The following is a 25,129-nucleotide window of genomic DNA, read 5'->3' as shown; positions in this document are numbered from 1 at the left end:
ACCTATATATCCTATACAGAGTGAAAGCTCTTTCAGTGACTTTCCACATATTGTTTGTTTCACTACAGGATGGGGACATCATGGTGCTCTGTATAAGAAACAAGATATACCACATTTATTTCAACAGGCAGAAGATCTATTGGGATGTGTCTTGTTTTTCTCACAGAAAGTGGTATGTAGTCCACATGCAGTGGTGAAGAAACCATTTCAAGCAGTGCGCTGCTTTATGCATCTATCCTTCCATCCTGGTAAATAATGGGGCATATTTTTATTCAAGAGCCCTAGGAAACAGCTGGTAATAATCACAGATGAATGGGCCCCAACCACTTGTGCCGGCATAGGAATGTGTTGCATCATTTACATGACATTTATGTTTTGTCTCATATAGGCCCAGAGGCATGCCTTCTTTTTGACGCATACTGTGCTTGCTGCATTGCATACATGTGATATTTATATCTATGGTATAATTTTTTGAAATTCCCTGTATGGGATATAACCATTTTGGTAGTAGCTTAGTCTACACATTTATTACACGTGTTATGGTATACCTATGGTATAATTTTTGTATACACCTCCTTTGGGAAGTGTCCACCTATGCACCTGTGCTACAGGGACTTTAGACTCTTGTAGTCATTGTCCTTGTTGCACATGCATTTAGACCGGTACTGGTGTCATTTTATATGGTTTTAGGTCTGTGTGTATTGTCTCATACTGAGGTGATGGTAAACCAGGGCGACTGCCCATATGTCAAATTTGTATGTGTAATAAAGTATAATTTTTGGAAATTTTTCTGAGTATCACATTCTGTTCCTAATGTAGCCGCTTTCTTTCTGAATTTCTTTTCACAACCCCTCTTTTTTTGCATGCCTTTTTTGGCTACTGAATGGAGACCATTTACTGGGTGATACGGTAATTTATTGTACGACCTCTTAATAACTATCTTTAACTAATAGCATCTCATGGGGCCCCCTACTGATCCCAAGCCCTTGGCAGTGCCAGAGTTTCCAAATGGTCAGTCCGCCCATGGGATGGGAGGAGTTGTCCAAGATTGAACATACCTTGGACAACATTCTGCTCTATAAGGCCTCATGCACACTGGCAATCGTTTTAACTCCCCTAGAAGCCAGTATATTTTTGGCCAAAAAAAGCGTGATGCTTGTAAAAGTGTGTACTGTGTTTGCACACATTTATCCACGTCAAGAGTTTGGGTGTTAATTAATTTCATTGGCCAGAATAAATAATGAATTATTTATGGGGTCAGCCACCCTAAGCCTTCTTCCCCAGCATCCCACCGCATACAGGAGAGCACTGGCCACCACAGACTTATAAAACATCTACAGCATCATCTGGAAGATGTCAAAAGACCTAATCTTTCTAAAAAAAATAGAGGTGGCTCTGGCCTTTGTTATAGAGCACTTAAGTGTTCTTGCTCCAGCTTATCTATATTTCAAACAGGGTCTCACCTTTGCCTTTCTCCTTGAATCCACAACCCACTCCTTTGTCTTAGATAAATCCCACTACAGCAAAGTCAACAGAAAATTTCTGAAGATGGCAAGACTCTGTCTGGTAGCTGAATCGGTGGTATAAACAACAAAGAAAGGGAGAGAACTGCCACCTGTGGAACCGCAATATTGCTAATCACCCTATCTGGCACACAGTCTTTAAAAAGCACATACTGTGGTCTTCCAGTTAGGGATTTTACAATCTATGATACAAGAGAGACATCAACCTGTATCGCTGTTAGCTTCTCGCCCAGGACAGCTGGCCTGATAGTATCAAAAGCACTGGAGAAGTAAAAAAACATGACCTTCACAGTGCTCGCTGGCCAGGTGTGCATACGTGCGATTTAGCATGAAGATGATAGCGCCTTCAACTCCCAAGTTTCAGCTGGTAGGCAAACTTTAAAGGGTCTAAATATTTACTGTCTATGGGCCATATGTGATGTAAATCTTGGTCTCTCTTGTGTATTTCTTTCAGATTTGTATTGTAATATGGTAAAATACAGCACCTGCCATTTTATTCTGTGCAGAAGTTTTCTGTGATAGTGACTGGTAACTGTTCTCTTAGCTCATGAACGGTGACTGGTTTTGCATGTACCCCCTTGTAAGGGATTTCCGGCAAAGAGAATTGCGATCGGGAACGCGCATGCGCGAAAGAGATTCGGCAGAAGAGCTGCCGGTTGTGCGCAAGCGCGCAGGAATGCGCGATCGCGCACATGCACACACGGCGAAGATTGGCACCAGATGGGCTATTTAAAGAGGGCCTCTGCTCTGGTTCAGTGCTGACTGGTCTTCAGCTCCCCCCTGTGTCCTGCTTGTTCCTGTGTGATTCCTTTGTTGCTGACCTGGCTTGTTCCTCACCTGACTGATTACTCTCCTGCTCCTGGTTCCTGACTTCGGCTCTGCTCCTGACTCTGGCGTCTCCTTCTGATTCTGTACCATACTGTCCGACTGTTGATGACCCTGGTTTTTCCATGACATTGCTCCTGTCTCTTGTCCTCACTACCTGCCTTGCTCTGGTGCATGCCTGGCAATCTACCAAACCTGCTCTGCCTGCTACTACTGTGCCAAAATCAGAGGATCTTCAGCCTTCCAAGGTATTCATCAGCAAGAGCTGCAAACAACAACTACTGGCACTCTTGTTCTCCTGGGTCCTAGAGTTCCTCTGTTCCAATCTCAGCGGGGTCAGGGCTAGTGACACAAGTGAGGACGACCTCGTCAGCTTAGTCTCCCATCAGGTACATGACACCCCTATAGTTTTCTGTAGGGAGCCTGTAGTTCAGTGATCAGTGATGAGCCAACAATTTGATCCAAACTTTTGCCAATTTGGCCCCCCCTGAGGTGGAAGCCAAATATCATATACAGTATAAAAGTTATATTCTTTACACGACAGCTTCCCGCTGTCCATGAATCTTAAGGAAGCAGTAGGTGCTGGCACCCACTGCATTCCTAGTAACCACCTTCACTGCCACTTTGATTCACATGGTGTCAAGGTCCTACCTTTTCCCAGAGGTTATGTTACTGGATGTGCTGGCATCCATCTTGGATTTCTGCAGAGCATGGTGGGAATCTTTTATGCCTTCAGGTCTCTGAGGTCCATCCCCCAGAGGGGTGTGGCTGATTACATATAAGCCTGTGGTCCGCACATGCCCTTTGCACTTGTGTCTTGTGTCTTTGTGTCGCTATAACTCTGTTCTGACTCTCGTGACTCTCCTGTAATCTGACCCGGCTTGTGACTCGACCATTCTTTGTCTTCTCCTTTGATCTGACCCTCTGTTGCTGAACCCGGCTCGTGACCTGTGATTCTCGTCTGCTGTCCTGTACCGTTTTGTCCCGTTGTTGTCGACCCGGCCTGCCCAACTACTCTATTGTCTTTTCCACCAGCTACACACCATTGGCGGCGGCCATTACCGCAACTGGGGTGTCTCGGTTCCTAGCTGCGTCAAGTCCATCCCCACCATCAGGGGCCCTGGTGAAGGGCAGCCTTGGACTTAGACTCCGCGCCCTGAGGGACTTCGGTCTGTTGGTGGTGGTTGTCGTCAGTCAGTGCGTTACCCTGCCACTAGGCCTACCTGTCCGTTCCACAGCCCTGCCCTGACAGATGGCTGGAAACCCCTGGGCATGTAAGAAAAGGGCTGGGGATAGCAGTGACATCACTGCCTAAATATGGGCAATGACTATATTTGGTCAATGGAATTACATTGAAAACCTGCCCTTTTCTGTATACTGTATCAGCTTTCATCTACCAGAGCTATCAGAAGTAGGTGAGCAGTTGTCAGTAGGACAATCCACTTAAAATATGAATACTGTGTGCTATGACCTCTGTATGCAGGTGCTCCCGGGTCACACCTGCGTCAGTGGCCTGTGATGTAATTATGCCTATCAGCCACAACGGGAGGCATTAGATGCTTCTATGTACCCTGCAATTTTTGTGAGTATTATACAAATTATTATGAGCATTCCTACAAATTTAGGATTAATTGGATGTGTGTGGAAAGTGGCAGTGGACCTTGGGAGTGATCTTACATATGTGTTCAATGGATTGCAATCTTTTTTTGCTTATAGATCCTGGCAACTCAGTAAGGAGGTGTCACTTGTGGTTATTTGGTGCCCTGGGAGCACTGCATGCAGAGGTCATAGCACACAGGATTCATATTTTAAAAGAATCATGCTTGTTGGACCATAATTGGACACTGGGAGTAGGCTTTTTATGTTTATTCATTTTTTATCTTTCACTTTTTTTATTGGATCTGATGAACTCAAGTTTCAATGTGGTAGACGTGTCCTTTTCTCAGCCTAATGATGTATCTATATAATTATTTTGGCATGTAAAAAATTAGCCAAATTGTGATTCTTCTAATTTGATTATAGGGTACTGTCTCAGCACAGAATGCAAGTCTGTATTTGGTGAAAAAACTCTAAAATTGTAATTACTTAACTAGAACATGAACACTTGGTTAAGCCAAAGCAGAGCTTTTTTTGGCCTTTGCAAAGTCACAATGAAAGATGCAGTTCCAGAGTACTTCAAAGTATACACAGCTCTACTTTGAAACTGAGAAACTGAATATATAATTCTTCTCCCAAAAGGGCAGGATATTCAAGATTTTCTTCCTTTTAAAAAAGGTATTGAGGATATTCTTAAATTATGTCATTCTTTTGTGAGCTCCAATCTATAACAACACTTTCTGAAAAATAGATAAATGTATCTGATAATTTTAGATATTTCTGCCTTTAAAGTATTTGTCTTTTCATGCCAGCATGTCATAGTCAGCGGTGCCAACAGCCAGTTATCATCGGTGACACTTCTGTTTTCTCCTAGCATGTTGTCCTTGAGAAAATTACTTTGAAATGAACTGTAAATTGTAATCAAACTTAAACATTTGTACTTCATGATATTTTATTGGTGTATTAAAACATAATGCAGTAGTACAGAATGAGGTTGCAGGATACAACCTAGGAACCTATCTTGCAAATTCATTTTTTGCCAAATAGGGTGTAATTTTCATAGGAAATTCAAATGTGTTTGAGTTATGTAATCTTTGTATTAGAATAAACCTTCTATCTGCAAGCATGTCTGTGGAGGACTGGTAGCATAATTCATGACTGGTTGTTGTATACATTTTTATACTTAGAATTGGAACAACATTGACTTTAAACATGATGCTCTCTAAAAAAAAAATTGTGTGTTGGATTTACAAAATGTTAGAAGGGAGGACTGCTGTAAAATGTCAAAATTCAAAATCTACAATATTAATAACAAAAAAAAAAAAATCAAAATCTAGTTTCCAATACTAATAGGTCTGGGATCTACAATGAAAAATGTTTTTTTTGTCCCCTCTGCAGTGCACTGACCATACTACTTCTCTTAAAGAAAATATATCTGCATCTAAACCTTAATGAGGATAATAGCTAGAGTATACAGAGTGAAACATTAAATCAGAACCAAATGTTTAATTACAAACAACGCAAAACAAATCAATGTTATCAAACTAATTCAATAATATACAGGTTGCTTGTTTTTTTATATTCAGATTGGTGTTTTTAAAAGCCATTTTTGTAAGTCTTGTTTGCTTGTCCTTCCAGAATTGGTTCATGAATATGACTGATTGTGCCAAATGGAAACCCCACGCTCTTTTTAAAACTCAGTTTTAGTTTGCCAAGTTAAGAGAGAGAAATTAGATACATGGACTACTGTGAACTCATTTAGGTTTATCTTTATGTTGTTTTTAGAAGTTGTGCTGTTAATGGCGTTATTGTGTCAGAGGTCAGCAAAAGCCTCCTTTGCCTTATTCAACAGCATAATCTACAGGGCTACACCTGTATCATGTAATTCAACTACTTTTGTAAATGAAAATATCCACTTCATAAGGTCTATTCAGAACCAGATTCTTAAAGTTTCTGTTGGGTCCTATCATAGATCAGGAAAAATCTCTCACAAGACAACAGAAAATCACACATCAGCTGCTTGAATGAAACGTGCTCAGCAGCTATCATTTTTCGCTCTCCACTTCTTTCCGGGCAGTCTGCATTCACTCTCAGGTCAGGGGTGAAAAATACAAACCACAGACGGAATACAGCTGACAACAGGTGTATTGTTTGGAAGAAGGGAAATAACAGAAGGGATACAATGGTGGCCTAATCTACATACAAGAGATCTGCCTGTCCACATCAGCTGAGCCATGTTCCCAACATTTTAAATTTTCCACTCTGCTAAGTGGGTTTCTTTCAGTGCCTTTAGACCTGAGTAGGTTATAAAAGTGGAAGCATTACAGAGAAAAAGACAAAAAGCTGACCAACAGACATTTACTGGGGACTGTACTCAGCCTTTTGCAAATTATGATCATGCATTAAAATATACAGTAAGTGGACTTTCACATAAAAGTACACTTATCTCTTTAAGCCACTCCAGCATAAAGTAATCCCCCCTCCCCTACCCTAGATATGTACTTGACTAGACTCTATGGCTGTTTCTGGGAGACAACTCTATAGAAATCTGCCAGGATTTTCAGAGCAGGCATAGCCAGCAGAAAGATTTTTGCCACAGTCAGGGGCAGACTGGCAACTCATAGGGCCCCCGGGCAATAGGGGATCATGGGGCCCCTGTGTCCTTGCCCAAACTCAAAAAAGCCTATGAAAAAGGTACCAGGGGCATCTCATGGGGCCCCCTACTGACCCCGGGCCCTCAGGCAGTGCCCGAGTTTCCAAATGGTCAGTCTGCCCCTGGCCACAGTATTTAATGATTGAAAGTGCTCCTATCCAATAAAAGAAGAAATAATTTACATTTATTTACATAATGGCTGTAAGAGACAAGGTTTAATATCTACAATAAAATAGAGTCAGTGAGCGCTTTTGGACCTAGCCGCTATAGCACATAAATCATATAACCGAGTAAAAACCTCATAAAACTAATATATCACAAAAGTGCAGTGTTAAAATTATCTCTAATGAATAAAATAATAAACGTTCTGACAATTCCTGGCAAAGTGCTTGATACAGGAGTTGATGGTGACTTCAAACTTCAGTGGTGTGCCAAGAGAATATAGTAAAAATACGCACTCACTAGATGCGTATATCTTTAAATACGCATGTAAATTGATATAACCAGAGGTCCCCCTCTCAGGATTGAATGGATGGGTTGTGCCATATTAACGGACTATCCTCCCTCTGGGTGGTATACAGCTATACAGATGTCTCCCTTGGTGAGTGTAGATAGGGTCCAGCCAGAGGCCTCCCTAATGGATGGATGGATGCTTGTCAGCCAGTAATGGAACAGCTCCCTCCTCTGGAATGGTGGCACTTGAACATCAACTCCTGTATCAAGCACTTTACCACGAACTGTCACAACATTTATTATTTTATTCTTTAGAGATAATTTTAACGCTGCACTTTTGTGAGATATAAGGTTTACTATCTAACAAATGTTCCCCCAACAATGGCAGAGAGGAGACATCTTTTCCAGAATCTGGATCAGACAGACACTTTTCCTGAAGATTTTCTAGCAATTCAGAAACTATCCCTCTGAGATATTGATAGTTTCCAGTGTCATAAAATGCTCACTTCCTATCAAGATCTTCAACTGTTGGTAGGATATTGGAGAAAAGAGAGCACCACACCAATTGGTTCAGTCCAGTAAGAGTATTTTTATTAGATAAGATGTAAAGATAAGAAGCCAATACATTTCCAAATTCTTTATCAGGGCTTGTTTGCTAAAAATGTTAATTAATTATACATTAATGTCCAAGCGCAAGTGTGACAGCTTTGATTCATACCCAATACAGACCATTGGTGATTTGTGAACTCCCGAAACCCATTGGATTTTTAACTTTTAAATTTTATCTAAAAAGGTATCCTTACTAGCCCACTCAGTGTTGCTCTTTATTGCCTCCAATATCCTACCATCAGTTTTAGGGACTCTTTAAGAAAACTCTGTTGACAGAGATCTGCCTTCAGAAAGCTCAGATATTTGAACAACTATCCTTGTCCATTAAAGGGGCTCAGCACTCCTACAACACACATTCATTCTTCTGATGAGACTCCTAAACAACCCGATCCTTGCCAAAAAGTTAGGTTTAGGACCAGCCTGAAGATTATTTTCTGAAGTGTGACAGTTGGGCATAAAATGTGTGTAAATAAGAAAGTGAGCGCACTCCAGTGAGCGGCAAATGCACAAAAAGGAACCACAAGCCCTTCCAACTAAAATCGAAAAAATAAAAGTGCAGCTCTACAAACAATGTCCTAATAGCAATTTAAAAATATATATACGATTGTCCAATATGGAAATATTGAAAGTGATAAATAGTTCAATTATGATGAGGAACTTTCCAGAGAGTATAGGTGTAATCCAATCCAAGGAATAAATAGATTGCCCGCTTACCAGAAGCGCAATCTCAATGCGCATGTACAGGTTTCATGTAGCCGAGGTCCCATGTAGGCGCTGCTTAGTAGTACCCAGATGGTCCGTCAGTGATAAGGCGATACTGGTCTGGTCGGATCACACTGCTCCTTGGGTCCACACAGAGAGCCTAAAAATGCTGGGGCTGAGGTATGGGGACTCAGTGCCAGGTATAAGAAGTAAAAATACTCATAGTTTAGTATTTTTAAAAAATATATTTATTAAATCCAATATGTAAAAAACATAGGAGTTACAAAACACATGCCTACAGCCTGTAGCCAGTAAAAGCAGCTGAAAAAAGAATCTGAACACTGACCAGTGAGAAACATGGGTGGGCCGCCGGACCTCCTGACCCGGCGGCGTGACGTCAAGGCGTGCGAAGGCTCCTCCTAGACGCGTTTCGTGTCAATACACGTCTACCGTAGGGGTGATGCCAACGGCATCACCCATGTTTCTCACTGGTCAGTGTTCAGATTCTTTTTTCAGCTGCTTTTACTGGCTACAGGCTGTAGGCATGTGTTTTGTAACTCCTATGTTTTTTACATATTGGATTTAATAAATATAGTTTTTAAAAATACTAAACTATGAGTATTTTTACTTCTTATACCTGGCACTGAGTCCCCATACCTCAGCCCCAGCATTTTTAGGCTCTCTGTGTGATCCGACCAGACCAGTATCGCCTTATCACTGACGGACCATCTGGGTACTACTAAGCAGCGCCTACATGGGACCTCGGCTACATGAAACCTGTACATGCGCATTGAGATTGCGCTTCTGGTAAGCGGGCAATCTATTTATTCCTTGGATTGGATTACACCTATACTCTCTGGAAAGTTCCTCATAATTGAACTATTTATCACTTTCAATATTTCCATATTGGACAATCGTATATATATTTTTAAATTGCTATTAGGACATTGTTTGTAGCGCTGCACTTTTATTTTTTCGAGTTGGGCATAAAACATGAGATATTTGATCTGGGGAAGATATAAAATAAATATAGGGAGAATAGCTGCCTTAAAACATGAACTGCATTACTGGTAGGATCACCAGCTAAAAAAAAAGGGGGAAATCCTTTAAAAGATTAGGAAGATCTCATGTCTTCAGACACAACAGGAGATTAGAGAAATCCTCCTAAAGTGAGGAGAAATCCCTTTTTGGGACAGTTGGTAAGGATACAAGTCTCTAAACTGCAAGATTTTTCTCCTTATTTCTGTTCCACAGACAACCGTACCATTCATAACAGCAGAAGCACAAAATAAAAACATAACAGGAGGTTTAAAATTTCCACACACTATCCAAATACTGCACAAAAATAGATTTTGGTATTTGACACAGTTTAATATTCCCTTACATTTATAGCACCAGCAACAAAATTAGGCTGATTTACAATTGGAGTTATAAATGGCATGTATATTAATCTCAATATTCCGCTCATGTGAATAGCAAATTCTTGTTCACGTTGAATACTAGTCATGTGCACATAAAATAAGTAAACAATAATTTGTTTTAACATACATTGATCACTCAATTTAATGTGTGAACATTTCAGCTCCTTTAGTAAATCAGCCACGACATATTTTATGTGTTGAGGGAAAAGGTCATCCTTAAAGTGATTGTAAAGCTTTAGACTTCTAATTAAAATAATAAACATGTCATAAACTCTTCTTCTGGGGACCCCTGCGGTTGCTCCTAGCTCCTCCCTCTGAGTGCCCCAATAGGAGACTGTTTCCAATGCTTTTTGCATTTATTCAGACACAGAGCCTGGTGCTGCCCAGCCCTCCACTGCCTCGACACAGGATTTGTGGAAGGGACCACCCGACAGCACCTCTATCAGTCCCCTGATAGAGCCTCTCCAGCGTGCGGAGTCTAAGTTCCAGAGCACTTGTTCACCAGGGCCCCTGATGGTGGGGATGGACTTGGAGCGCTCCGGGACCAGGTCGCAGCTATCGGATATCTCTATCAGTGGTAGAGGAGTCTGCCGGAGGCTCCTGCAGGGTGAGAGTCTGATGTGAGGGGACCCGGGGATCCCTGAGGGATGGATGGACGGATGGAGGAATGAGCAAGGGCAGAGTCAAACAAGCCGTGTCGGTAGCCGGGGGGTCGGTGCGGTACAAAACAGTAGGCAAAGAATGGTCGGGTCACACGCAGGGTCAATAACAGGAGATCAAATCTAAAGGGGAACATCCAGGAGCAGAGTCAGGCAAGCCAAGGGGTCAGGACAGGAGAAGGCAGCTAGGTCAGATAATCTGGATCAAAGTACTCACAATACAGGTAACAGGATATGCAGAAAGACCATTCGGCAACAAGTGTCTGTGCAGGGCTGGTTTAAGTAGCCCGCCCTGCACCTGACAGGTGCAGCCTAGGTCCTAGTGCCTGCCCAGTACTGTCATAGACGACGGGTGCGCCTGGGTCCTAGCGCCCTGCTGCCTGCATGTCTTGACAGACACCTACGCATGTGTAAACCCATGCGTCGCGATGGTCCCTGACAATTTGACAGCAGTGGGAGCCAATGGTTTCAGCTGCTGTCAGCCAAGCCTGTGAGAGAGGGGAGAATATCTGCTGCAGACATGCACATCACTGGATCAAGATCGAGCTCAGGTAAGTATCTGGGGGGGGGGCAGGGGGTGCTACTATTAGAAGTTTTTTACCTTAATGTATAGACTGCAACCAAGGATATTGTTTGTGTATTGTGCTTTTGTGTATTCATATAGTTTTTGGTAAATCCAGCCTGTATTGTTTTTATCATTCATATTCTGTAAAATACCTGGTGATCCTGCCAGTTCCATTTTGTTTCCTCTTTCAAACTATGTCAAGTACAGATACAGATCCGTTCTGACTTAGTCTGGGCTTGCTGATTGGAGTTACAGGATGCAATGTCAATCTACAGGATGCCTGCATCTCCTGTAATCAGCTTTTCCACCACATTTCAATTCTTTTTTCCACCCATGGGAACTAAAGGAAAGGAACTACATGCCTGTAGTCCTAAGGCAGCCCTATAGGCTAAGACTGACCATACATTATACAATTTTCTTGTATAATTTTTGTTTAGATTTTTCAAAACCATATAATATAAGGTCAAACCTAAACACTTTAAATTTGTATGCAATCAGGCAGGCCTTTGCACTATATAGTTGACAGTATATCTAGAGGAAATTGAATAAGAAAATTGTATAATGTATGGCCAGCTTTTTCCATAGCCTTGCAAAACCTGACTTATAGCAGTGATCTCGGTTGACCAGTTTTAGGAGACTCTGCCTGACCCCTCTGAGCTTGACGACCACCAACACAACTAAATCAGAAGGATATTGAAAATGCATTTTTGATAATTGATTTATTATGGCATGTTTAAAGAAACTCTGCTAAATGTGAACATGAAATCATAGACTGACATTTTTACATACACTTCAATGAAGGTACAGTTGCAAGAAAAAGTATGTGAACCCCTTGGGATTACGTGGAGTTTCCACAGCACTACTGGCAATATATACTGTGGACAGATGAAACCAAGATTGAGTTGTTTGGGAAGAACACACAACACTATGTGTGGAGAAAAAAAGGCACAGCACACCATCATCAAAACCTCATCCCCACTGTGAAACATGGCGGAGGGAGCATCATGGTTTGGGGCTGCTTTGCTGCCTCAGGGCCTGGACGGATTGTTGTCATTGATGGGAAAATGAATTCCAGAGTTTATCAAGACATTTTGCAGGAAAACCTACGACCATCTGTCCGCCAACTGAAGCTCCGCAGAGGATGGGTGATGCAACAGGACAATGACCCAAAGCATACAAGTAATTCAACAAAACAATGGCTGCAACAGCACTTAATACACCTTCTGGAGTGGCCCAGTCAGAGTCCTGACCTCAACCCGATTGAAATGCTGTGGCATGACCTTAAGAGAGCGATTCACACCAGACATCCCAAGAAAATTGCTACACTGAAACAGTTTTATGAAGAGGAGTGGTCCAAAATTACTCCAGATCGTTGTGCAGGTCTGATCTGCAACTACAGGAAACGTTTGGTTGCGGTTATTGCTGCCAAAGGAGGGTCAACCAGTTATTAAGTCCAAAGGTTCACATACTTTTTCCTCCCTGCACTGTGAATGTTTACATGTTATGTGCAATTAAACCATGGCAACATCTAATGTTTGTGTAGTATTATGTTCAGCAGACTGTGTTCTTCTATTGTTGTGACTTAGATGACGTTCAGAGCACATTTTGTGCCCAATTCATGCAAAACTCCACGTAATCCCAAGGGGTTCACATACTTTTTCTTGCAACTGTATGTAAATTGGAGGAAAGACCATCAAAAGGAAAAGCAAACTAAGCTGGACTTTCAAGGCACTACACAGACTATATGTTCAAACTTTTATAAAAGCTATGTTTTCTATTAAAACACCTTACATTTATATTTTACATACTCCATATTAAATACTCCAAAAGTGCATAACCTCCATTAAATAATTTCTTGTTCAATGCATTTTATTGGTTTTACTAAGTTCCAACGGTTATAAGACACATGGATTACAATTTTAATAACCAAAAATGTGGCCCGATGGGCCAGGTTAACATCATATAACATAATAAGTGAGGTTACAATAGATCGAAGGGCGATCATGTAAACGTGGTGTGGCCTTGATACTGTTAACAACATAAAAAGAACCTTATAAAAAGGGACCATCCAGAGTTTATAGAGGCATAAACAGAATCAAGGAGAATGGATAGGTGATAAGACTTAGTCTAATGACAGTAGGAGTATAGCATGGCTAACTATGAAACCCAAATTGCCTACAGCTTTGCAGAGACAAGAAAAGGGGAAGGAGAGAAGAAAGGTAAAGGGGTTAGGGCCAGGGTTGGGGTCCTAGAGGTCCCTGTTGTAAATGGTGAAAGTAGGTCAACTCAGAATCGGTAATGTATCCTTAAATAATGTAATATTGATGTGTAGCACAGATGTCCCACAATTGTTTTATGTTTTTTTTAATGTGTAACTATTGATTTGTATGTTATTTTGAAATAAAACAAAACGTTTTTATGAAAGTTAGAACATAAGTTCTATGTAGGCACACTCCCTATGAATACGTGCTTTTAGCACGAAACGCGTAAGGGGAGAGCTGCAGCGTCCAGACGTCACGCCGCCGAGACCCATGCAGGGCCGGCAGCCATCTTGATTCTTCTCATGGTCAGTTCGTTTTACTCTGTCTATTTCCACTATGGATCAATAAATACTTTTTTTGAAACGATATCACACCATTTTGGCATCCTTTTCTTGGGACTCTTGTTGAGTCCACCACTCACAAAGCCCCACAGGGAGAGGAGTTGAGAGGTGCTGTATCCAATCTGATGATCCAGAGGGAAGCCCAGAGGGGATACTATAGATGTGCCCATAAGAGGATCCTACTGAACCACTGAGATATTATATTTTCTCAAATGCATGATGGAATTATGCATCTGGTGAGTGTGTAATTCTATTATTTGATCACCAGAAGACACACAGTGGATCACTTGATTTGAAGCTTCACATCCTATGAATTTGTTATATTGACTTTGTCACTTTAGCACCAGCAGTGACTATTGTGGATGTGCGTTTACACTACTGTCACTTTATCAACTTATGCATCTGGTGAGTGTGTAATTCTATTATTTGATCACCAGAAGACACACTTGATCACTTGATTTGAAGCTTCACATCCTATGAATTTGTTATATAGACTTTGTCACTTTAGCACCAGCAGTGACTATTGTGGATGTGCGTTTACACTACTGTCACTTTATCAACTTGCAGGAGAAATGCATAAACAAACAGATATATATGTGCAATACGGCTATATAATAATTTTGCTATACTGCGTATGATAGAGTGACTTCTCAGGTTAGAAGCATTTGCACTTTATAAATACATTATTCATTGTGTTTTTAGCGCTGTATCTTCGTTATTATTATTGGTTTTAGGAGGTTATTGGTGCCTTTCGGTGTACAGCAGCAAATTTTTTAGCGCTCACTTTTACCCCTGCTTATTAGTGCCTTAAAAGTCCAGCGTGTTATTAATTTTCTTTTGATCAGACTATGTAGAAGCTGTAAATTGGAGAAATAGTCATCAGAAAACCTAGTGTTATTTTTAGCTTCATGCCTTTTTTTGCTGGCAAAAATAATCCAAGCAGAGTTTGTGCAAAATCAAAGAAGATAGTAAAGGGTAAAGCAGTTGACAATTTCTGGTGGTCAATTCTCACACCAGGATGAGCATGCAACCAAGTCTACACAATAATATTTCAGTTTTGGTTGGACTTCACTTCTAACAATTCTGGGTAAAGTTTAAGTCCATCCAGAAGTGGTTATCCAGCTTAAGTATTTAACTTCAACCGGAATGTGAAAGTGGGATTTCTCAGATACCAGTAAACAACATGACACACTTTAATTGGCCTTCTTTTTGGCAGAAGTGTTATGCAGCCCAAATCAAGGTGCGGAAGATTATATTGCTCAGTAAGAAGTGATCTGGAGTAAGGTCACTGAGCAGGGATGCTAATACAAGGAGAATTTCCCTGTCAGTCTTTTGGAAAGTTTTAATAAGTATAAATCTAAATAATCCAATTTAAGTGGATTTATACTTTTAAAATATAAAATTGTACTGGGAAATGTTAGACTATATGTTAAAAAAAACCTGTTACAAGGGCAATGGCTCAATAGGCTGTCTTACTGTTGAAAGCTGTATAATTTACAAAAAGATACCTTCAATGTAGAGTCAGCTCAAGCTCAAATCATATGGAGAAAAATAATATACACAGTTTATTACACTGTATTTGCAACATGCAATTAAAATCACTTAATAACAATAAAATAAAACCTTTTATGTGTATATATCTGTATAATATTAAAAAAAACTCAAAGCAACAGAAGTCCTCTTCAGGGAAATGTTAATCTACCTCAAGGCAGGATTCAGATATTAATTGTCATAATAATGTGACCACGGCACCACCTGCCTGGAGTTTGCATGTTCTCCCTGTGCCTGCGTGGGTTTCCTCCGGGTACTCCGGTTTCCTCCCACTCTCCAAAAAAGACATGCTGGTAGGTGAATTGGATCCTGTCTAAATTGGCCCTAATATGTGTATGTATGGATGTGAGTTAAGGACCTTAGACTGTACACCCCTTGAGGGTTAGGGACTGATGGGAATGTACAATATATATATGTAAAGCGCTGTGTAAATTGACTGCGCTATATAAGTACCTGAAATAAATAAATGTATATATACGTGATTTTGCGCACCCCTGTCGCAGTATTTCTGCTATAGGGAGGCGGGAAAGCGCTTTAGCTGCCATTGTGCTTAGCTTGGCTTCTAGTGTGTCCCTGCACCTTTAGGCAGAAATGGACATGAATGTATGGATGTGAGTTAGAACCTTAGATTGTACGCTCCTTGATGGTTAGGGACTGATGTGAATGTACAATATATATATGTAAAGCGCTGCGTAAATTGACGGCGCTATATAAGTACCTGAAATAAATAAATAAATAATGTGCGACCTATCAGTAATCCAACACTTCAACACTCATTTAAAAGTTCTTAGTGTTCAATGCATACATATATACTTAATAAAATATATGTGCGATAACTTGATAGAAAACATAACTACTAAAAAAGTGACAAATTCCTAAATTTACATGAACATTAAACATCAAACTCATTGTAAAATTTTAAAGTGCAATCTTACATGAAATTGTTACATTAAAAGAAAAAGGAAGCACAAAAGGATAAGAAAAAGATAGGAGTAAAATAAAAAGTAAATGATATATAATAAAGGCAATCAAAATGTGAAACATGCAACAAAAAAGTGGTTTGCTATGGGATGGCATACAGTGAGTGCCGCCAATCTGTTATGCAGCTTGTAATTCAGCTGCTTCAGGAATATGTGCAAAAAATGAATACTGGGGAACAGTCAGAAGTGCTTATTGGCATATTCATTCTAGGACTGTGATTGAAGAAATATTGAATATATGACAATCAGGCACTTTGCATACTTAGGTGTCCTTTTATGACAAAGAGAATAGCTGTGATTCAGAGGATCTCAGCTATTCTCTGGTCATTCACAGTTTATGACACCCAGGAGAACATGTTCAGCCCTTCTCTGGAGATCTGTGTTCTCCCTTCAGATTCTCCAGCCCAGAGCTGGAGAATCGGAGGGACCGCAAACTAAGCAGAGATAATTTACCTCTGTTTAGTAAACTGATCTTTTACTGTAATCTCGCGAGATTATAGTAAAATCAGCCGTTTTCCAGCGTTTGGAGACCGTTCTCCAGCGTTTGGAGACCGTTCTCCAGCGTTTGTAGATCGTTCTCCAGCATTTGTAGACCCTTCTCCAGCGTTTGTAGACCGCTCTCCAGCGTTTGTAAACCGTTCTCCCTTCCTTTGGAGAACTGATCTACATATGCTTCATAAAAGGCATTCACAGGAGAACTGTGTTCTCCGAGAATGCCGGAGAACTGAGCAGCGATCTATTACCGCTGGTTCATAAACGGACACCTTAGATAGAAAAAGCAGCAATGGCAACCTCCATATTTCTTTAATTAATAGTCAAAAATAAAGCAATCAAAAACAGAAAACTAGTTCATGCAATACTACCCATTAATCCAAAGATGTCTCCCAAGGTACTTTTTTTACTGCCTCTATATGCCATAAGACATTTGTGTTGAATGATGATCAGCGTCATTCAACCTGCTTGCACTGAGCCCAGATGGTCATTGACCTGTTTCCATCCTGAGACTAGAGCATGTTAATAAGCTCATGCCTGTGGCACTGTGCTATCTAATGCTCCTGCCAGCATACCAACTGATGAGCTTGAAACTTGTAATGCTACTTCTTCTCTCATTTTGAGCTCGCTGTAATGCAAGTGACTAATGCTAAATGAAACCCAGGTTAAAATAAATGCATTTGATAATATATTAATAAATGCAGATCTGTTTTAATCCGTGTCTTTTATATCTTTCCTGTGCATCTTGCTTTAAAACCTAGCTATAAATTAGGGTGGTTGCCATTTTTGTTTAGCTTGCTGATATAAAGTGGGGGCACATTTGATGCCTTAACCACTTACCCTTCAGAGGATTTACCCCCCTTCTTGACCAGGCCATTTTTCGCAATACGGCGCTGTGTTACTTTAACTGACAATTGCGCGTTCATGCAAAGCTGCACCTAAATGAAATTTATGTCCTTTTTTCCCACAAATAGAGCTTTCTTTGGGAGGTATCTGATCAACTCTGCATTTTGTATTTTTTGCACTATAAAAAAAATGCCAATTTTGAGAAAAAAAAAAACATTTGACTTTTTGCTATTAAACATGTCCAGTAAAAAAATTTAGAAAATCTAATTTCATCATTAATTTCCCAATAATTAATTCTCCCAATACGTGTAAATTAATTGGTTTACTTGAAAGTTATAGCCTCTACAAATGATGATATAGAACTGACTAACTGTCACTGACATCCCCAGTGGCACCAATACAGTGATCAGTGCTAATAAAAAGCACTGACAGTGCACTAATGGCACTGGGCAGGAAGGGGTTAACATCTTGGGCAATCAAAGGGTTAACTGCGTGCTGTTTTACTGTGTGCTGTGTGTGCTTTACACTGCAAGGAGCTGACAGGGGAGAGATCTGTATTGTTTACATACAGGTCTCTCGTCCGTCCGAGACACATGGTGATCGCCAGGTGCCGGCAGGGAATCACCGGCTGGGACCCAGTGATCGACAGGTGAGGCCACCGATGTCGGTGCTGGAACAGCTTGCAAGTGGCTCGTGCACACCTCCTACCCAGAAATGCAAAATCATGTATATGGGCAGCACAGTGGCTAAATGGTTAGCACTTCCGCCTGGCAGTACTCGGGTCGTTGGTTCGAATTCCAGCCACGGCACCACCTGTGCCTGCGTGTGTTTCCTCTGGGTACTTTGGTTTCCTCCCACACTCCAAAGACATTCTGGTAGGTTAATTGGCTCCTGTCTAAATTGTCCCTAGTATGTGAGTTAGGGACCTTAGATTGTACGCCCCTTGAGGGTTAGGGACTGATGTGAATGTACAATATATATGTAAAAGTGCTGCGTAAATTGACGGCACTATATAAATACCTGAAATAAATAAATAAATGTATATATAGGTGATTTTACGCACCCATGTCGCCCTGTAGCAGTATTTCTGCTATAGGGAGGCGGGAAAGCGCTTAAGCTGCCATTGTGCTTAGCTTGGCTTCTAGTGGGTCCCTGCACCTTTAGGCAGAAATGGACTCTCTCTGCCCTTAATGTATCCATAGCTGCATTTGTTCCAGTGGAACAGAGGAACCTTGACAAGGCAATGCAGCTTCCACAAATATTTACAAATGTTTTCCAATTAAAATCTCTGTTTTAATCCAAATTGTTAGACAGTTTTTTTTTTTTGCTGGCTAGCTGATACATGTGCTGGGAAATATATTTTGTTTTGTTTGCTGTGTGCAAAGACCTTCCATATGCTGCTTCCTCTAAAAGAAAAAGGTACATGCATGTCGTGGGTGTGTGAGTTTGAGCTACACACAAAGGTATCACCTCAACTTTTGTAATAGCAAAACCTACTGCTTTTCACATAAAACTGATTAAACAATCAATGCTTCCTATGAAGATAATGATCTCTGAGGACTTTCAGGCTGGAGGGGGAAGTTGGGTTGCGCTCGATCACATTCTAAATTCACATTTAGGTTTAAGTGTGCTGCAGGGGCAGACTGACAACTCATGGGGCCTCCGGGCACTAGGGGATCATGGGGCCCCTGTGTCCTTGCCCAAACTCAAAAAAGCCTATGAAAAAGGTACCAGGGGCATCTCATGGGGCCCCCTACTAACCCCAGGCCCTCGGCAGTGCCCGAGTTTCCAAATGGTCAGTCCGCCCCTAGTGTGCTGCTTGTAGCCCCATTTCAAAAGACCTTCTTTCTCTGGCCCCCTCTACACCAGAGCACAATCCAAGTGAATACACAAATCATCCAGAAGTAAACCTTCCATTAGGCCCAAACAGGACTTCTATTAAGCAATACAACTGTCATTAAGTCTTCTAGCAATAATCTACATAGTCTTTATAAGCACTTAGATAATCACACAGAAACCCAGAAATTTGTAATGGCTGTTGTAAAAGATATGTTACAACATTCCAGTTTATAGTGTCTCTGACAAGATCCACACATACGTAATTAAAAACTTTGAAAGGAAATATCTCAAGTCAACGGGGTAATAATAGAAACATAAACATCCATTAGCAGAGGCAATATGGCATATAGTAAATATTTCAGCAAGTGGTCAAAGCAGGTCACATTCTTGGCTGATTATTTCTCATTGCAGAAAATAAAATCCAGTCAAAATTCATAAATCCTGATTTGATGAAGTTATGTTAATAACAAGCATCTATCTGACTGTAGAAGTGAATTAGCATTAGTTATTACTATATTCCTGTATTAGGGGATGCAGGAGGAAGATGAGACACATTCTACCTCCTACATGGTACTTTATTTATACAAAGTTTAGCCTCAAGTGGTTCTTTCATGCTGTTCACTGATATATAAATTCTTAGATTGTAGCTTGTGATAAGAAAATATTAATACAATTAGAAAACTGACATTGTGGGAGGGTCTGCTGGACTATCCTATATACTTTAAATCCTACTACACCCCCCCAAACCCTTTGACTGGCCCTGTTATTTTTGCATTTGTCCTCATCATGGGCCACATTCTAATAACTCTAAAACACCAGACCAGACATATGCTACATTGAACCAGACACTCAGTAGCAAAGACCAGAAAACTACTTTCACTTTTATTTTCATTTATGTTACTGTTCCTAGTAATATTTTTTTTTTAATGTATTTTATTTTCACAGTTTTATTTTCTTATTAAAAGATATAAACCCCCACCTCACCCCCTCGGTCTCCGCCCGAATCACACACCTACTGAGCGACATATCTGACTGGATGTCGCTCTACTTCCTTAAACTGAACCTCTCCAAGACCGAGTTTCTTGTCTTCCCCCCAGCCCGGACACTACCCCCCATTGACTTCTCCATCACATCCAACAACGCCACCATCAAACCCGCCCCGCAGGCCAGAGTGCTTGGTGTCATTATGGACTCCAACCTATTCTTCCAGCCTCAAGTCCAATTTTTAACAAACTCATGCAGACTCCACCTCCGCAACATCGCCAAAATCCGCCCGTTCCTAACCCCAGAAACCACTAAACAGCTCATCCACTCCCTCATCATATCACGACTCGACTACTGCAACTCCTTCCTCACTGGCCTGCCTCGCCGCTGGCTATCCCCGCTTCAGTCGATCCTGAATACGGCTGCCAGACTCATTCACCTTACCAACCGCTCCATCTCCACCACCCCCCTCTGCCAATCCCTCCACTGGCTTCCGATTGCGCAACAAATCAAATTCAAAATCCTAACACTGATGTACAAAGCTGTCCACCATACTGCCCCGAACTACATCACTGACCTAATATCCAAGTACCACCCAACACGCACACTCCGCTCCTCACAAGACCTCCTTCTCTCTAGTTCCCTGGTCTCCTCCTCACATGCCCGCCTCCAGGACTTCTCCAGGGTGTCACCCATCCTATCTCCTCCTGTGCCACCATCCCCTCCCTCCTAGATTGTAAGCTCGAAAGAGCAGGGCCCTCAATCCCCTCATGTTTTGCATTGTATTGGTATTGTTCTGTCACATGTTCTGTCCCCCTTTGTAATGTACAACGCTGAGCAAACTATTGGCGCTTTATAAATACTGTATAATAATAATAATAATATAAAAATAGTTAACCCTTATCTCTAATGCCCTAAACCAAACCTTATCCCTGTCTCTTTAAACCCACTGTATTTCATCTGGTCTAACAGTGTATGTTACAAATGTTTCTTAAAAGTCAAAATTGATACAGCAAACACTGATCGGTACACATGTCCAAGGTGTGGTGGTTGCTTTTGTGTGTGTAAATGGTGACTACAGAGTTAACTGACCCCAATCAGTATAGTTATCAGTCTTCTAGGCTAATATTGTTGTTCCAAAAGCTAGAAAATTTCGGTGCAATGTGAAGCTGTGAGGGCCAAGGTCAGGCCTAGTGACTGTGTCAGGATAGTGACCTTGCATTAGTCACATATTGGTGGCAGAGACTGGGGTCTGACCGGAGTTTATTTATTTATTTCAGGTACTTATATAGCGCTGTCAATTTACGCAGCGCTTTACACATATATATTGAACATTCACATCAGTCCCTAACCCTCAAGGGGTGTACAATCTAAGGTCCCTAACTCACATTCATACATACACATACTAGGGACAATTTAGACAGGATCCAATTAACCTACTAGCATGTCTTTGGAGTGTGGGAGGAAACCGGAGTACCCGGAGGAAACCCACGCAAGCACAGGGAGAACATGCAAACTCCATGCAGGAGGCGCCATGGTTGGGAATCAAACCCATGACCCATTTACTGCAAGGCAGATGTGCTAACCACTAAGCCACTGTGCCGCCTATTATTACTTGCATCTCTCTTATCACTGAAAACTTTTTAACCTCCCTGGCGGTATGATTCTTTCCGATTTTTTGTGCTGAAAGCGGTAAATTTTTTTGCATGGAAATATGTAGTTTTTTATTGTAGGCTGTAATATTTAGGAATAACTCACTGAAATCTGTCCGAACAAGAGTCTATTAAACATCCCGGGTATGATAAAATTTGAAACACGAAATCAAACATTATAATTTAATAAATAATCATAAAAAATAATAATATAATAATAATAAATTTAATTCAATAATATAATCAAACTGAAAACACTGAAATTTGAAATACAGAGGCAAATTCGCACATCGCTGAGCAAAGTCGCAAAATCGTTTTCAGTGTCTGATGACGAATTTCCCCCACGAATCATTATCACTCAATTCTGCAAGTGGTTCTGATTTACTATCGCTGTTCTCTAGCCGGTCTAAAACCACTTTTGATGTAAAGGGACGCTTTTTGGACGCCATGGACTTTTCTAAGTTTCCAGGCAGAAAGAACAGTCAAAATGCAGGCAGGGCACCGGACAAAGCACTCGGGACAAAATGTATGTGAAATGGGTTGAAACAGCAATGTTTTACTATGTAATAATCATTTTTAAAAAAATTAATTTTTTTTCAAAATTTCAAATTTGCCGCCCGTACGTCCCGACGTCACAGGGACCGGAACACGGAAGCCGGATGCCGGCATCGGCCGGAGGAGATGGCCGGGGATGCTGTGGGAGCGAAGGACAAGGTAAGCGCTGCAGGGACTCCCTGAGCAGCGCCGCATGGTAAGCCCGAGTGTAGCTCGGGGTTACCGCTTTTGGTACTGAAACTTTACCCCGAGCTACACTCGGGAATACCGCCAGGGAGGTTAAGCCACTGTTGTGAAGACTTCTGGTCTAATGGAAAAGTGGCATATGTTAAAATGAGAAGCTGCTGAATTCATGGGGCATCTTTTTTACCATACAAAGGAAAAGCAGCCTTTATGCAAACTCAAATTCCATTCATGCAAACCATGTGCCAGGATATCCTATTTTCACTGCATCATGTAAACTGAAAATATAAATTATGCTATTTTAGAAAAAGGAACACTTCACGGTAGATACTCAATTCAGAACCAGGGGCGGACTGATAACTCATGGGGCCCCCAGACAATAGGGGATCATGGGGCCCCTGTGTCCTTGCCCAAACTCAAAAAAGCCTATAAAAAAAGGTACCAGGGGCATCTCATGCGGCCCCCTACTGACCCTGGACCCTCGGGCATTGTCCGAATGCTTGAATGATCAGTCCGCCCCTGTTCAGAACTATCTAACTATAATGGAATATAAAGTTATGTACATGGGAATAATTCCGGTAGAGCAAACCCCTTCTTTTTCTTTCCTACTAAGGAGAGAAACCACTTTGATTTATAATCTGCAGAGTTAGCTAACAAGTGTAAAACTAGGGCTAACCTTTTTTTATTAGAAATATCTGCATATCCTGCAGAGTATCATGGAATCACCTTGTATTAAATGTTCATCTGAAAAAACTAGATTGTACATAATACATTTAAATAAATATATAAAAAATACACTTTTATAAACGGATACACTTAAAGAAATAAAATCATTATAATTTCCCCTTATTAAATGCTAGATAAAGATGTATTAGCAATATCCTGTTAATATAAATCACTGTGAATGAAAATCTACTTTCCAGTGTTAATCCTTTACTCAGTTTTGCACATTATGACTCTTATGTTCACCCATCAAGCTAATTCTTACAGCAAGGGTAATAAAAAATTATAAATGCTACATAAAGCTCACTGACTGATACTTTAAATTCCATTGTGCTGATATTTCCCTCTGCAATGTAATAAAATCAAGCATGAAGAATTACTTGATAGGATAAATTATATGACAACAGTAACAAAATAATTTACTGAAATGCACATCCAATGATTTTGTATTCGGCAGTTTATTCTGACATTCCTAAAATGTAAATAGCAATTTGTAATTACAAAAAAACCTTTGCCATTTAATGAAACAGTGATTTTTTTTTTACCGTTTTTGCAGATTGGACAACATTGATCTGGCTCATACACGGGATCCACACATTCTGTCTGAGGACATGCTGACACAGTGCACATTACTTCACCATTGGGGTCACAGCGACATTTCTCACATGGAGAAACCTGAAACAGAAAACATAAGTTTTAATGGTGACAGTTATGTTAGTATAATGTATAGTTACATAGTCAGTCTAGTTGAAAAAAGACACAAGTCCATGTAATTCAACCAATAAAAAGGAAAACTTTTTTTATACAATCTCATATATACAATCCTATACCCAAAGTTGATCCAGAGGAAGGCAAAAAAAAAAAAACAGCAAAAGAGTATCCAATTTGCTTCACCAGGAGAAAAAAAATCCTTACTGATCCTGCCTCTCCTGAAGAGGCAATAGGATATTTTCTAGATCAACTTTCCCTATAAATGTTAGTATCAGGGGCGGACTGACCATTTGGAAACTCGGGCACTGCCCGAGGGCCCGGGGTCAGTAGGGGGCCCCATGTGATGCCCCTGGTACCTTTTTCGTAGGCTTTTCAGAGTTTGGGCAAAGGCACAGGGGCCCCATGAGTTGTCAGTCCGCCCTTGGTTAGTATTCAGTTATAGTGTGTGGATTTAGGAAATAATCCAGGCCTTTTTTAAAGCAATCTGCTGAACTGGCCAGAACTAGCTGTTGAGGGTGTCTATTCCACATTTTCACAGCTCTCACTGTGAAAAAACGTTTCCGTATTCGGAGATTAAATCTCTTCCTTCAGATGATGTAAAGAGTTCCCCTCTGCGATGGCCATAAAGTAAATTGCTATATGCTAAATTCACTATATGGACCATGTACAGTTGTGACCAAAATTATTCAACCCCCAATGCTGTAAAGGGGTTTAGGGACTATAGTGTACATTTGGAATTGTATTCAGAATCAAATCCTACAAGGACGTTGTAACTACCCAAATGCAACTAAAATGACATCAATTGTTTATGTAATACAGTAGTAAATGGTTCTTATGTGGTTTCTTCATTGCCACAATTATTCAACCCCTTAAAGACTACCACTCTGAAGAACAGAGGTTCATACAGGTGCTTTCCATCAGGTATTGAAAACACCTGTGGATGTCACCGAGCAGCAATCAAGCATAATAAGCACCAATTAGGCAGCTTTAAAATGACTGTGATAC

The 25,129-nt window shown here is 40.8% G+C and overlaps 1 protein-coding gene across 1 annotated transcript in view; it reads right to left on the bottom strand.

The window, feature by feature from the left end:
- VWC2 (von Willebrand factor C domain containing 2) overlaps positions 1-25,129 on the bottom strand; it is a 764,887-nt gene that overhangs the window by 335,975 nt on the left and 403,783 nt on the right. The window contains exon 3 of the mRNA XM_089674210.1: positions 23,959-24,088. Within this exon, the coding sequence (XP_089530336.1) occupies positions 23,959-24,088 (130 nt within the window). The remainder of the gene's footprint in view (positions 1-23,958; positions 24,089-25,129) is intronic.

This window comes from Staurois parvus, unplaced genomic scaffold (assembly GCF_062004578.1).
Source record: "Staurois parvus isolate SC_StPar_1 unplaced genomic scaffold, SC_StPar_1.0 ptg000148l, whole genome shotgun sequence".
NCBI classification, from domain to species: Eukaryota; Metazoa; Chordata; class Amphibia; order Anura; family Ranidae; genus Staurois; species Staurois parvus.
The sequence above is the reverse complement of the archived record's forward strand: the minus strand, read 5'-3'. Positions and strand labels throughout refer to the sequence as shown.